The sequence below is a fragment of the Coffea eugenioides genome, chromosome 1 (assembly GCF_003713205.1).
Source record: "Coffea eugenioides isolate CCC68of chromosome 1, Ceug_1.0, whole genome shotgun sequence".
Classification (NCBI taxonomy): Eukaryota; Viridiplantae; Streptophyta; class Magnoliopsida; order Gentianales; family Rubiaceae; genus Coffea; species Coffea eugenioides.
In genome coordinates, this window is record NC_040035.1 from 3,185,562 (window position 1) to 3,200,604 (window position 15,043).

The 15,043-nt window shown below is 34.8% G+C and overlaps 1 protein-coding gene across 1 annotated transcript; it reads left to right on the forward strand.

The window, feature by feature from the left end:
• Positions 1-4,741: 4,741 nt before the first annotated feature.
• LOC113765543 (UDP-glycosyltransferase 74G1-like) lies at positions 4,742-7,369 on the forward strand. Its single transcript, XM_027309765.1, has 2 exons — positions 4,742-5,623; positions 6,647-7,369. Exons 1-2 carry the CDS (start codon positions 4,991-4,993, stop codon positions 7,367-7,369), a joined length of 1,356 nt encoding a protein of 451 aa, XP_027165566.1. The 5' UTR covers positions 4,742-4,990.
• Positions 7,370-15,043: the final 7,674 nt, after the last annotated feature.

The following is a 15,043-nucleotide window of genomic DNA, read 5'->3' on the forward strand; positions in this document are numbered from 1 at the left end:
AAGATGCTTGAGCTATTGTTCAAATACCGTAAAGTTTAGACGTTTCAATAAAATTCCTATCGTTTCAAAAAACAAAAAAAAAAAGAAAATGATGCAAGAAACTAGAGACTTTTGCTATTTTCCATACAGCTTATCCTGAGAAATAAATTGAAAAATGGATTACTGGAATGCAATTTTTGGTCACTCAACTTTTTATAATTTCAGATTGCTTACACAACTTTTAAAGTGATAAAGGCTTGACAAATTTTACTGTCTCAGTTCTAGTGATCAAGTCAAACAACTTATGCATGAAATTTGGTTATCTCATTTTGATTTGTTCTAATATTAGAAGACATGACCAAAATATACTATTTTCTAAGTTCAATTGATTATTTAAAAGAATAGTTTGTCTAACGGGTGTCTATTGTACTTCAAGTGTTAGATTTTTAGAAAGGTAAGATTAATTAGAGAAAGTGTATGCATGCAAAGGTGGTTAGTAATTGTTAAAGTGTGTATACATAGTAGATTAAGTGAAATTTAGGTATGTTAAGAAGTATCTAATGAACACCTGTTAGAAAAATCTTTAAAGAAAGAAAAAAAGAGTTTAATGATAGAAAAGTAGATGATGTAAATAGTTCATGTGACTATATAGCTTTTTGGCCTTTCTTTTCATGATAAGATGTCCAATGCAACATGTTTACTTACGTTGAGGTCTAAATTTTTAGGAGGATAGTGGGTGAATTATTGTATTATTCTTATAGTTTAGGCATTACACTAAAATACTCTAAAAAATTTATATGATAAGAAGCATGATTGTTAACATTTTTAATGTTTACATAATTGATTACTAACATTTCAACAGAAGGGACTACATTGGGGCACTGCTTGTATATTAGGGACTAAGTTCTATTTTTCCTTAGAGGAGATAATTGGGTCTTCCACTAGGGAATTATAAAAGTAACTTTTCTAAATCTTTTAGATGAATGAATTGATTATGATTGCAACTTTTGATCAGTAACAAAACTTTGTGTTTTTTACACATTAATTTCCTAGTTTTTGCATTTGTTGTTTAGGGCCTATACATGTTCTGTCAATACCTTTTTTTGTTTTTTTTTTTTGGAAATCCTCTCCTATTATAAGGAGGGATCATTTTTTCCTTTTTTTTTCTTTTTTTTTAAATCCTATCCTATTATAGGGACGGGTTTTAGGGAAAGCGATGTCAAGGGGAGAGAGGCATCAGCAAGGGTACTTGGAGAAGGGGATGGTGGGGAAAGAGGGACGTTTCCTACTATTCCTATGGTGTGCTTGCTCACTGTTGGTGCTTCTTGATTGAAATGATGTTGGTAGGGTTCAAACCTTGACTAACACCTTATGAAGAAAGTTAGTTCCCCTTGGTGTAGAGGTGCAAACAAGCCAAGTCAATCTCGAACAGTGCTATGCTCAAGGTCGACTCGATTGAGTTTGAAAATCTATAGATCGAATTTGATTTGTTAAGGTTTTTGAGATGCTGGAGTTCTACTTGTTTGGACTTGACCAACAAGCTCAACAAACTATTGAGTTTAACTAAAAATGATCGATATTTGACTCATTTGATTAAATAAACTGCTCAAGATCAATTCTAACTTGGTCAATTTGAGTCAAGTCGATCGTTTGAGCATTAAGCTCGCAAGTAGCTCGAAAATTGCTCGATTAGTTAGCACCCTATCCTAGTGGCCATTGGCCCAATGTCAATACATTTATTGCATGTTACTGGACCAATGTCATTGTATATATTGCATGTTACAATTCTTACTAGCAATTGGTCTAGGGCCTCTATCATTGGCAATAGCTATTGTACCGTACATTGTATGGCTAACAAAATAAATCCTTATACTATATAAGATTGAGTTTGGATTAAAAAATGGCTTTGAATTTCAACCGCAAGAGTAGGGGTATTTTGGGATTGTGAGGTGGTTTTAAGTGTAGTTATAGTATTGGGTACTACTTTAGATAGCATGTGTATTATTGTGTTTACTGAAATGTCCTTGTATTCTAAAAGATGCAGTGATGATTTGTTCAAAGGTTTGGGTAGTCTGGGAATGTGAGATTATTTGGTCATCTTTTCTACAATGGGTACAACCCATAATAGCTTCTTTATTGGTGTAATTACTTAAATGTCCTTGCAGAGACATTCATTTTGGTTTGAATCAATTATTACTATTACTTTGCTATTATAACTTGAAGAACTTCAAACATCATTTTCATCTCAATTAAAGCAAGGACAATGTGGTTTATTAAGGAATTTATGATTGAGCGTTAGTTTCAACTTCAATTCTTCAAATGTCTGCCCCTTCACATTCTTTCGTTATGTTCCTTTCATCTTCCGGTAAATACTTATTTGTATTGCTATTGTACTCTAGATTTCAATATGGTTCTCTAATGAAGTTATTCTTGGTGGTTCAACTTGAGGTGAGGTTTCATTCTTTTTTTTTTAATTTCTATTGTTAGCTAAATGCTTTCATTCCAAATTGGATACTCTGTTAGCGCAATTTAATGTTGATAGTAATGTTTCCCCACAAAGTTGGTTATTCTATACAAATTAAATGGTATGGTTTTGTTGGAATAGGTTTCGATCAACAAGAATGTTGGCTACTTTGATCAAAAAGCCTCCACCATAGTTGGCTACTTTCATCAACAAGAATGTTGTGTAGATGCATCATTAAGTGGATAATCACTTTGTTTATTTGTCATTCTCTGAATCGTTTGGGTATCTGTTTAAAGTTCATTTAGTCTTGTTAATGAAAAGCTCATACACAAGTGTTTGTTTCAAAATATATGAACTGAGCAAGATAGCATGCATAATTTCCTTCTCCACCTCCCAGTATACATTAGATATTTTGTTACTTCATTTTGTTACTCAATGTGCATGAATTTTTTGATATTCGCTTGAACTACTGTAAAATCTTCTTTAACTATAAGCACCAAACACCCGCGCGATGCGCGGGCATTCCCCTCCTAGTATAGATATAAGAACAACTCTTACAGACAATAAGATAAGGTGTATAAACGCGTCTTAATGAACCTACTATGACAATATCTATATGTCGGTATTTATTGAATAAATTTATTGTTTAATGTCTATATTTATTGTGTTAGTACCAATTAAAAAGAACTTCAATCTAGTCCAGCAGATATTCAGGGTTAGCTATCTTATATTACAATATCTTACACATTAACATTTATTTGTAAAAATTATTTTAACAAATTTAATATTTGCATATTTTCTATTTTTCATTTAATTTTTTATTTTTCTTTAATTAATTATCCTAAAAACCATTATTTTTAAAAGTAAAAAAAAAAAAGTTCACAAAATGTTATACCTATAAAATATGCACCGTTATTTGAAAAATGAAAATATGTATATTCTTTGAAGTTGAACTCATATTATTTTGTGTGTTATTTCTATTAACAATGAAGTATAGATGATTCACCACATATAAATTTTTTCCATCTAATTGTTCATTTTTTGAAAATTAAAATTTCAATGGTAGGGATAATTGAGTTCTGCTTTCTTTTTTTTTCCTTTTGCTTTCTTTTATTTTTTATTTTTTGGGCAAAATCTAATATAAAGCACAAAAAGATTCTACCATCCAAAGAGTACCTTGTTTTGGCATCAATAGTAATATTTTTGAAGATTTGAAAAATCTAATTAGGCTGCGATTGATCAAGAATTTTTAATGAAAATAAAAAACTAAAAATAGAATACAAAGAGACACATTGCTTTGGAGTGTTATATTTTATTTATTGCCTTCATAATTCAAATTTAATTACGGTTACAATTTTTCTCCTAACCGCTACAATTATTGTTATTATTAAAATGCAATATATCTAATTATTAAGGAGAAGGGTATTTTGTATAAATAGAAAATTAAGACCAGATTCTTCTTAGTTTCTAATGCTTAACATTTTGTCTTGTCATCAACTACTATTTTCTTTTAAGTCAATAGATGTAGTATAATGAATTTTGATCATCACAATAAATTAAAAAGAGTGTAATATGAAACTTTAATCATCAATTAACAAGGACATAATTGAAATAACAAAAACTAAGATTAAAGGATCAAAACTCATGATATTTTTTATACAGTAATGATAATGATCATGGAATTGGATCAATCTCAGAGGAAAGTAAACCATTTATCACGTATAAAAGAATGAGTTGATGTTTGTGGAAGACAAAAACGTTGCCTTTGTTTTGTAATCATTTCGTGCATGCATATAAAGCGTGCATGTCTTGTTTTCTAGTGCAGCAGCCTACTTTGAACAAAGATGTGAGAACGTTGACTCAAAACCGTTAGCTAAATCCGCACTGCCCACCTTAAATCTACACTTAAGTCACTTAGCACTACAATTTTTTTTTTTTTGAAGTGTGATTTTAGAATCCAGTAGTGTAAATTTAGCCTCTTTTTTGACTTAAACACAAAATAAGCCAGGTTTGGATTTTTGCACTTGTTAGGGATTGCAGAAATAACAATACGATATATCACTATATATTTTTCTTACTCTAGTAAATTGTCCATGCAAGCAAAATCTCGTGGTTAGAGGAATTGATGGAAACTTACAGAGCTCATTGCTTGATATTGCCATATCCCACCCAAGGTCACATAAATTTGTACAAATTTTGGATTTAGGGTGCTAAGGATTGAATCGAATAGTTCCCTTGTCAAACATGAAATATAAATGCAAGTTCCAAGTTTTCAACTCACTTGTATTCTAGGCGGAATAAAAAATAAAGCAACACTTGCTGTAGAGTGAACAATACTATGCAATCTTTCAATTGGCGTCGCCCCATGGCGATGGACAATACCACCTACTGTGGTACTCGTATATTAATTTCTCCGGTCGTGTTTTCTCTTGCTTTCTTTACATTTTCTTGTATCCACTCATACAAGCTGCAAGTACACCTCCAAGAGCTCACAAAGGTGTAGAACCTCCAAAGTGTCCAGACTCAGCTTCTTGGGCATAGCAACTTATGGAAACTTGCAGAGCTCATTGCTTGATATTGCCATTTCCCATTCAAGGCCACATAAACCCAATGCTTCAATTTGCTAAGCGTTTGCAACATGAGGGCACCAAAATTACCTTCGCTACAACCAAGTCCTTGTTTAAAACAGTAAATGAAGTCTCAGGTTCTATCTCAGTGAAGGCCATCTCTGATGGATATGATGAGGGAGCAAATGGAATTGCACCGGAAATATACTTGCTGAAGTTTCAAAAGGTTGGCTCCGAAACTCTGACTGAGCTAATCTTGAAGCTTCAAGATTTGGGCCGTCCTGTTGATTGTATCATTTATGATGCATTCTTGCCTTGGTGCCTAGATGTAGCCAAGGATCTTGGCGTACGTGCGGGTGTGTTCTTCACTCAATCCTGTGCTGTCAATAACATCTACTACCATGTCCACAAAGGGCTTTTGAAGCTTCCTCTAGAGGCGACTGAAGTGGACATTCCCGGTTTGCCACCACTATTAGCTTCAGATCTGCCTTCTTTTGTTTCTAATCCTGGTCCATATCCAGCAACTTCTCAGCTGGTTGTGCATGACCAAATGGAAAAAATTGAAGAAGCTGACTGGATCTTCTTCAACACATTTTACAAGTTGGAGGAGAAGGTAAGCATACTTGAATATACCTCAGTTTTAGTTTATATAAATTATGAGCTGGCTCGTGGCAAATCTAGGTCCTTAATGACATGCCAAGATAGCTGCTTGTCAAATAAAGGAAAATCGTTCAAAATGTTCACATTTTGTAAAATAACTTTTTTCATCCCTTATTTTTAAAAGTATAATTTTGCATCTTTTACAAATTTACATTGATCAAATTTGATTCCTATCTAGATTTTCAACTAATTTTTGGCAGGAATCTACCACGTGCCTTGCACGTGATCATTTTTTAGAGGTAAAATTATCAAATACATTTCACATAATCTGATCTATAGTCCCTCACATTTTACAAAATGAATTTTTCATCCCTTACATTTTACAAAATAAATTTTTTTGTCCCTCACATTTTGCAAAATGAAAATTTTCATCCCTTATTGATCATGTGTACGAATAGTCGTTTCTTATTTTTGAAAACTCATGCACATATCTATTTGATTTTACATGAACGATACAAATAGTATGTAATATATCTTTATTTAATTTCACCCGAATAAGATAATTGTAGTTGTAGGTGAAATCAAATAAATATATACACATGGGTTTAAAAAGAAAAAAGAAACTACTCAAACACATGATCAATGAGAAATGAAAAAATTAATTTTGTGAAATGTGAGAGATGAAAAATTTTATTTTTTTAAATGTGAGGGATAAAAAAATTCATTTTGTAAAATGTGAGGAACGAAAAAATCAAATTATGTGAAATTTGATTTGATAATTTTGCCCTTAAAAAATGATCACGTACAAGGCAGATGGGGGATTTCAGCCAAAAATTAGTTGAAAACCTAGGTAGGGACCAGGCTTGACCAATGTGAATTTATAAGGGATGTAAAATTACACTTTTAAGAGTGAGTGACGAAAAAAGTCATTTTATAAAATGTGAGGGATGTTTTGAACAATTTTTTCTCAAATAAAATCTAAAAAGAATTTGTTTGTACAACTATGAATTTATTTGCTTTTGTATTGGTTAATTAGGTGAATGATTGGATGGCAACAATCCTACCAGTAAAGACAATTGGACCAACTATTCCTTCCATGTACTTAGACAAGCGCCTTGAAGATGACAAGCAATATGGTCTCAATCTCTTTAAACCAATGACTAACGCGTGCGTTTCATGGCTCAATGAAAGGTCAATTAATTCAGTTGTCTATGTAGCATTTGGAAGTTTGGCAGAACTTGATGTTGTGCAGATGGAAGAATTATCATGGGGCTTGAGAACCAGCAACTATCATTTTCTGTGGGTGGTTAGAGAATCAGAGTTAAAGATGCTGCCAAAAGACTTTGTTAAAGAAACATTTGACAAAGGACTAATAATCTCGTGGTGTCCTCAGCCTGAAGTTTTAGCCCACAAATCTATAGGCTGCTTTATAACTCATTGTGGGTGGAATTCAACATTGGAGGCCTTAAGTTTGGGAGTCCCGATGATAGCAATGCCACAATGGACAGATCAAAGCACAAATGCCAAGTTTGTAAAGGACATTTGGAAAATGGGAATCAAGGCTCAGCCAGATGAAAATGGAATTGTTAGAAGAGATGCCATTGGTCAATGCTTAATCACAGTGATGGAGGGGGAGATAGGACAAGAGATTAGGAAAAATGCAAAAAAGTGGAAGGATTTGGCAAGACAGGCTCTTGAAGAAGGGGGAAGTTCAGATGAAAACACTAAAGACTTCGTATCCAAATTGATTCAATCATGAAGAGACAAAAGAGTTTATTTTGTCCTTTATTATTATTTTTTTTTGGTTTTTGGAGGGGGGGTGGTTGTAGGAATTGATTTGTCTTCTTCATAAATAATCAAAAGACTAGCAGGTATTTGTCAATTGTCACCCAGCAATTGTTGTGGAAATATGGAATTCCTGATGCCTTGATGTCTAGCACATGTTGTCCGTGTACACAAATTGAATCAATACTAATAAAAGTGTTTACAATCAGCTAGAGTATTTTAGTTATATAAATTGTATTTTGACATATGGGTAACAAAGTACCTGGTTGTGTGGGAAGAAGGAATGGATTAAGTGGTAGAAGAGGAGAAATTGTAAGGAGAAATTGTAAGTGGAAGATTCCAGATTTGAGACCTTCAATTTATACAACAAATAAAAAAATTGTACCTCCTTACGTTTGTTGCCTGGTTCTTTTATTGCTGAAATGAGAATAAGGAAAAGGGAACCAAAGACAAAAAAGAATACTAGGAAGTTTAGTTAAAATGGTCAAAAGATAAATATAATTAACCCTAAATTCAAGAAACACTCTTTTTTTTTTTTTTGGCAAAGACCATCAGCAGGTTCATGACAGATGCTCCTAAATTACAAGCATAGAATAAAAATAGCAAAATGTACTAAGCAATCGGTCACACTAATAAGTTCCAAGTACACCCAAAACAAAAAAGAAAAAAGCCTACCCTGTACTTAAAAATCGACATGAATGCTTCAAAGTCTCTAAATCTTCAGCCACATGTGCTCTGGCACGAAATACCAAGTGAACTTCCACACACAGAGAAGAAGAAAACCATTTTGACACATGGCACTCTCTACCTCAATCATCAGAGTGCTGCAGCATAACGGGTGTGTGCAAGTTGTGGAATCTTTGTTAACTTACAATATGAAGGAATAGATGAGACACATAGTATAGCCATTCTCTGTTGCATTACAAGTCCTTGTACCTACCAATGCACAACTCAGAGCTCCATCTCCCCCTCTTTCTGAAAGCAGCTTGAAAGTGACAATTGTCAGATCTTTGGCACGTCTATCTGTTTCATCTTCAAAAAGCATTACAGCAAAGTAATCATTTCCTAAATCAACAAGATCAACAGCAACTCCATATGGCATGCCATCTAATAAAAGGGGCATTTTTACCGCTTTCTCATCACAAATTTGAAAGGCACTGACAGGAGGATGGAAGGCAGATATAATGCACAAAATGATATTGTCTTTCTATAGGGTGGCTTTTTTCTGAAAAGGAAATGGAGGACCGCAACCATCTAGGTGTCGCACATAATGTTCGATAGGTTGAAGAGGGAAATCAGAAAATAACTCACAAGCCTCCCACTCCCACTAGACAGTGTCAAAAGCACACGCATATTCCCCAGTCGAAACACACAACCTTGAACCAATCACTACATATGAAAAGAAGCACCTAAACATCTCGGAGTAACTACCTTTTTCAAGAAAAGGAGGAATCGGCAGATCAGCCCACCTATCCTCCGAAGGATAATAAACCTCAAAGCCGATGTCAACTATATCAGGGGATCTATAGTTGGGCAGGGGCCCAGATAGGACATAGATGCGACCATCAATTTCCTCTATAAGGGGGCAATACTTTGCCCCATGCATTGGGCACTTAATCTCTGCTCGAGAGTTTTCTAGAGGAGTTGTGAGAGAGATGCAACTGAACTCTCGGGGCAGTCTGCCTGGCTCAAACAAGTGCCTCTCTTCCTCATCGCCCTTCACACCACCAACAGCATAGACCAAACCTCCAGCTTTAATGAACCTCATTGCAAAGTAATGTGGGGTGCATGCATCAGATGCATCCTTTATCTCACGCCAGAGAAACTCCTCTTTCGGTTTAAGCTTGCTTGAAGAATGGTGAATCAATTTCCGAATTGGAAAAGACTTGAAAGAATAAAACATTGGATCCGCATAACCATCCGTTTGCATGAAGCACACCACGAGGTTTCCTGTTGTTTTTCTTTCATGCTTTCCAAAAATACAGCTGAAGGAAAGTCTCTCACTTATCCCTTTCTCTGTTGTTCGTGACATGCTCTAGCAAAAGCGCTCGAATTAGAACAGAAGAAAAAAGGGCGACGGCTGGATCTGAAAATATCTCTTGCAAAGCCTTTGCTGGAGTTGGAGCAGCAGAAGAGGGAGACGACTGCTGATTCTAAGATTTGATGACGCCCTAATTTTGCTCTGGCCCAAGAAACACTCTTAAAAAATAAATAACAAATTTAGACACTAAAATAGCATACATATATAACAAAATTTTGTCCTTCCATTGAATTTATGTTCCAAATTTAATCTCATCCCTTCGATTTAAAATTGAACCATGCCCATCATGAGTTTGTACTTTATTTTCACACTTATTTAATCACCACCATGATTGTAGAGAACCTATATCCCGTAAAATCTCTTTCAAATCAGAAGAGCCGTGCTTCAATTTTTCTATTATCTATTATGAATGTCCTTTCGTCTTTTTACTTTTTGAGTCGTTGGGAGGAGTTGGGAAAAGGACTGCCAGCCTATGATTAATTAATAAAAAGAGCTTATGGTTAATCGACTCATTGTAAAGGACAGAAGTACTAATGTTTTAAAATTTGTATTCATAAATGTACACGATCAAATTATATACATTTCGGAGAAATTTCCAATTTTGTGATGAATTTTAAAAAAATTCTACAAAAGGGGTGATTTTGGGAAGAGATTCCGTCCGGGGGTCTTCGCATTCGTGAAATGCGAGCTCTGTGGTTAGAATAGAGCTCGCATTCCGCAAATGCGAGCTCTACTTATTGAGCTCGCATTCCGCAAATGCGAGCTCTAATTTAATTTTTTTTGCTTTTTTTTCGGGAGGTAGAGAATTTTTTCCAGAAAATAGTAAGAGCTAAATGCGAGCTCCTAAATATTTTTTTTTTAAATTTTGCAAATAGCTCGCATTTGATAAATTTGACCTCCAAAAATTGTATTTAACTTTTTTGTTAGATTTCGCATTTATAAGTATGACTTTCAGAAAATTAAATTCAAACTTGCTAGAAAAAAAAATTTAAAATGAAATTTACGAGCTCCATAAAAAATATAAAATTAAATGTAAATGTTGTTTGTTTTGTAGAATTTGCCTTTACTAAAATGCTGTCGGTAGTAAAATCTTATTTTAAAATCTCTATTAAAATCTTATATTTCGGAGAAATGTTAAAGAAATTTTATTTAAAAATCTGTAATTAGCAGAGGAATAAATTTTTTTTATTTTAAAACCTGCACGTGCCTAAAGTCATCAAATATGTGCTCTAAAAAAAAATCATATTCACAATAATCTTTTTAATATAATTTACTATACATGCATATTTCTTTTATAATAAAAAAAATTGGTAATTGTACGGTTGGAAATACGTTATTTTATTATAATACATTTAAATGGTGGAAAAAGTACACATGCATAGTTCTTTCTATTTCATAGATCAATGTAAAAATAGAATGAAATTGTTAACATGTAAGGTGTTGATTATTTTTTATGAATAAAATACTTACTTTTTTTCCTTTTTTATCTAATAAATTTTTTTTGATCAAATTCTAATTTTCCTTTGTTATTAATGAATCGTATTTATTTGTTGACACCGATGAATATTAGTTATAAGAATCTAATAGTTAATAGTCATTAATATCTGTTATAATTTCAATTGTAATTTTAGAAATTTCATAACGCAATATTATTTAAAAAAATTATATAAGTTATTTTTATGAAGCGCATGTTATTTGTTTGGTAGTTGTAAAGGAAAAGAAAAAAAATTAAATCAAAGATCTAGCGATTAAATCTTGCGTGTTTTACCTTTTACAATTATTGGCATGATTACTATTTTGATTAAAAATATAAAGCGATAATCAAGACAAAGTTATTGTCATGCAAAAATCCTAAAACCCTAAGTGCTAAAACTGTAAAACACTAAATCGTAAATCTTAGAAACCAAATCCTTGTAAACCCTAAAACATTAAATCAAGGTTGTTGGGTTTATTAAAATTCATTAAAAAATATTTTTGCGGCACGATAGGATTACTATTTTAATTAAAAATCTAAAGTCCTAATCAAGGCACACTATTGTCAAACTAAAATCGTACAACCATAAACCCGAAAGTGCTATTCTCCTAAAACACTAATTTGTGATCTCTGAAATCCTAAAATCCTGAATCCTAAAAGCCTCAAATCCTGAGTGCTATCTCTAATGTAGTCAGTAGCAGAATCAAAGATATGATATTTTCTTTTGTCTACAACTCATTTGGTCTTCTCTTTTGTTGCAGAAGCATGTGCCACCGATTTCTGTCCCTCAAAATAGCTGGAAAAGTTGTGAGAAAGGTAAAGGAAAACGGCTGTGCCACTTGCTGAAGAGAGAGACAGATCCGATCATCGGATCCGAGGGTTGAATATAGATCTGAACTCGGATCTTTAGGATTCGAGGACTTCCCAGGATGGATCCGAGGTCGGATTTTCTGACCTCGGATACACTCCTCCAGAAGTACAGCCGAGGGATCCGATCTCTCTTTGCTCTCACGTATCTGAGCTCGGATCGGTTCCATTAAATTTTCAGTTTTTTCGCTTCTTTCGTTTTTCCTTCATTTTTGCTCCTAATTTCTTGTGTACTTTATCCTCTGGACAATCCTTACACTTCTTTTAGCAGATGGCATGAACTTCATACATCGATATCCTTCACAATTTCACAAAATTAATGCATTAATCCACTCATTTAATCCACTCATTAATCAACTCACAATTTCACAAAATTGAACATTTTGGCCATTAACTTGAAATTTTGGAAAAAATTTTTAAAAAATTTTGACAGAGTTTTCCCTAAAAAATGAACAAAACTCCCTGTCAACAACCTCAATTTCAAGAAAATTAACCTCATGACAATATTTTCAAATACAAATCCAACATTTTAAAGCCATAGACAACTAAAATCATGCATTTCAAAATACAAACATCCATAAGATAAGGTAATCCCTCACCCATACTTAAAATTCACAATGTCCTCATTGTAGAGGAAAGTAAAAGAAATTGAAACTTCTCTCAAAATAAGTGGTGATTCATTTTGAAGCCATAATTCCTCACGATCATCCAAATTCTTTCCAAAATGAAACAAAAGGTACAAAGAACCATAAGTAGCACAGGAGAATCCAATATAAAAACTACAAAGTTTAAAAAGAGCACAATAAAAGAAAAATAAAGAGCAACTAAGGATCTTCATCTTCATGGCTGCTCGGAACGAGGGTCTACTGCCTCCTCAGTTCCTGGAGGACCCTGTGATGTACCAATAGACCCCTCCTCCTGCTGAGGCGTCGGAGTAGGTTACCGGCGGATATGAAAATGATCCTCGATCGCACGAAAACGGCGATCATGTCTGTCGAGTCGCTCTGTCATCATCCTCTCGATCTGGTCAATGCGCTCGACGACTCGTGTCCCCATACAGCAGATGGTATTGAGGAGCTCTTGCCATTTCGATCTCGGCGGAGGTGGTGGTCGTGAAGCGCGAGGAGGAAGAGTTTGCTGTGCCTCTGTCTCTTGAGCTTCTAGTTCCTGCTGAGTGTGAGGTGGGGGCTGAGCAGAAGTCGAAACTTCTCTAGTGTCTCGAATCAGGGCAGCTCCAAAATCTGTAGAGATACTCAAGGATTTGAGTATCGAGGCACTGACCTCGTCGGCGGACCTGGTGACAATGGCTCGCTCGGTTCCAAGAGGAACCTTGAGCTTCTCAAAAATGAGAGATAGCAGTCGAGGGAACCCAAAGCAAGTCTCGCCAGCCCTCATGCGAGCTGTGTTCCGCATGTAACTAATGATGATGCTGGGCAAAGGAATACCAGTCAACTGCTCACCCACACCATGCATCATCTTATCCAAGAAGTAGAGGTCACTATTGCGGAGCTCCTGTTTTCCACTCCTCTTGGGTACCACATTGAAAGCGAAGAGATAGAAGATCAAGTGGTACCTATGCTCGAAGGAGTCGGCATATACGGTGAGCTTCTTTGAATTTCCTCGCTCCTTATATTGACCCTTTAGACGTGCTACCGCTTCTCCCACCTGCCAAGGGTCACGTGCCTTGAATTCCTTAGTCAATTTAACATCCACTCTTTCGCCTTTGAGTTTGGCGATTTTGGCGACTGTATCCCGGTTAAGAGCCACTCTCTTTCCTAGAACCCAGGAGACGATGAGGTTGCCACTGTGACTCTGTTTGTTTTCTACATTGGCGTAGAACTCCCAGACCAAATTGGGATAGTAGTGCTTGGGCAATTGAAGGATGTTCTCCCATCCGAGTCGCTTGAATGCCGTAGAGATGTGGTAGTGCGCATCCACCTCCGGTGCCAGGTGCTTTTCAATGATAATTTCCTTATCCAAGCCTGCTTCGTACCACTGTTGATTCTCGAGTGACGTGAATCTAGAGGTGTCATAATCTATCGTCTCCTCGTTGCGGCTAGTGGATGCGGTCTTCCAGCGAGACCGAGGTGGTGGCTCAGGTGAAGGAGATTCTTCCTCAGGCGACTCTTCATGTGAGGGAGTATGCTCCTCGCTTGAAGAGGGTGAAGGAGTGCGAATAATAGCCCTTCTTGTGCGAACCATTATGCCTATATTAAGAACAAGATCAATGCACATTAAAAGCAATCTAAATTCCTTGAAAATACATTCCAAAAAAAAAAAGTTGAAAAGTAATTTGAAAAATTTCGACAGAATTTTCCCTTATAAAAGGACGAAACTCCCTGCCAACAATCAATAAATTGAAGCAAATACTCTACTTAACACATTCTCAAATCTACTTTTAACATTTAGAAGATATATCTTCAATAAGGAAATCAACCCTCACATGATAAATCCAAATGTGTGAGGTTTAAAACCATTTGCAAGCATAGAATATTATCTCAAAGTAAAATGGACCATCAAAGACAATGTGCTATTAAATTAAGCCTTAATTAGCAATTGAACACAACATCCCCTTGTGCATTACGAAAAACATCCTCAATTCAAACACTTTTCAGCTTCTGTCTATTTCCCTCGAAGCAATACATACAATCCACTATACTTGCTACAATTTTTCATCAACTTGCATAAAAATGAACTTCATTTCAAATTGTCAAATGCCAATTATACAAAGAAACAAGAAATTGTCAACAAAAGTATAATGTCCTTTCATGAGAAAAATTATACAAAATTTATCACCATATTAACAAATTTCTCAATTCTAAACAAACAAGCATTTTCAATGACATATACTAGCACAATGTAGCAAAATTGTAGCAATAAAATCCAACATATGTGCATTTCCCAAATTTGTAGAAAAATACTAAAAAATTAAGAATTGAGAAATGTAAAATTTCAAAGAAAGTTGAAAATTGTTACCTCAAATGTGTAGAATGATGATAAAGGAAGATGATGATGCAAAAATTGAACCCAAAACAGCCCAAATTAGCCCCCAAATTGAGGAAGTACAGTGCAGCCCCAATTCTAGTTTTTGAAGATCAAACTCACCAAATTGATGTTTTTGATTTCAAAAAACTCAGGGTTAATGCTCACAAGAGTATTTGGGATGTTTTTGTGGTGAAATTTGAGAGGATTAATGGGCAAAATGGAAGATTGGTGAAGGAGGGTTAGGGTTTCGGTGAGAGAGAAGGAGAATAAAGCTGAAAAGT

Excerpts from the sequence above, each read along its gene's own strand:
- LOC113765543 (XM_027309765.1), top strand. The coding sequence starts at position 4,991 with ATGGAAACTTGCAGAGCTCATTGCTTGATATTGCCATTTCCCATTCAA. Across the intron at positions 5,624-6,646 it reads TTTACAAGTTGGAGGAGAAG|GTGAATGATTGGATGGCAAC; the intron begins GTAAGCATACTT and ends TTGGTTAATTAG.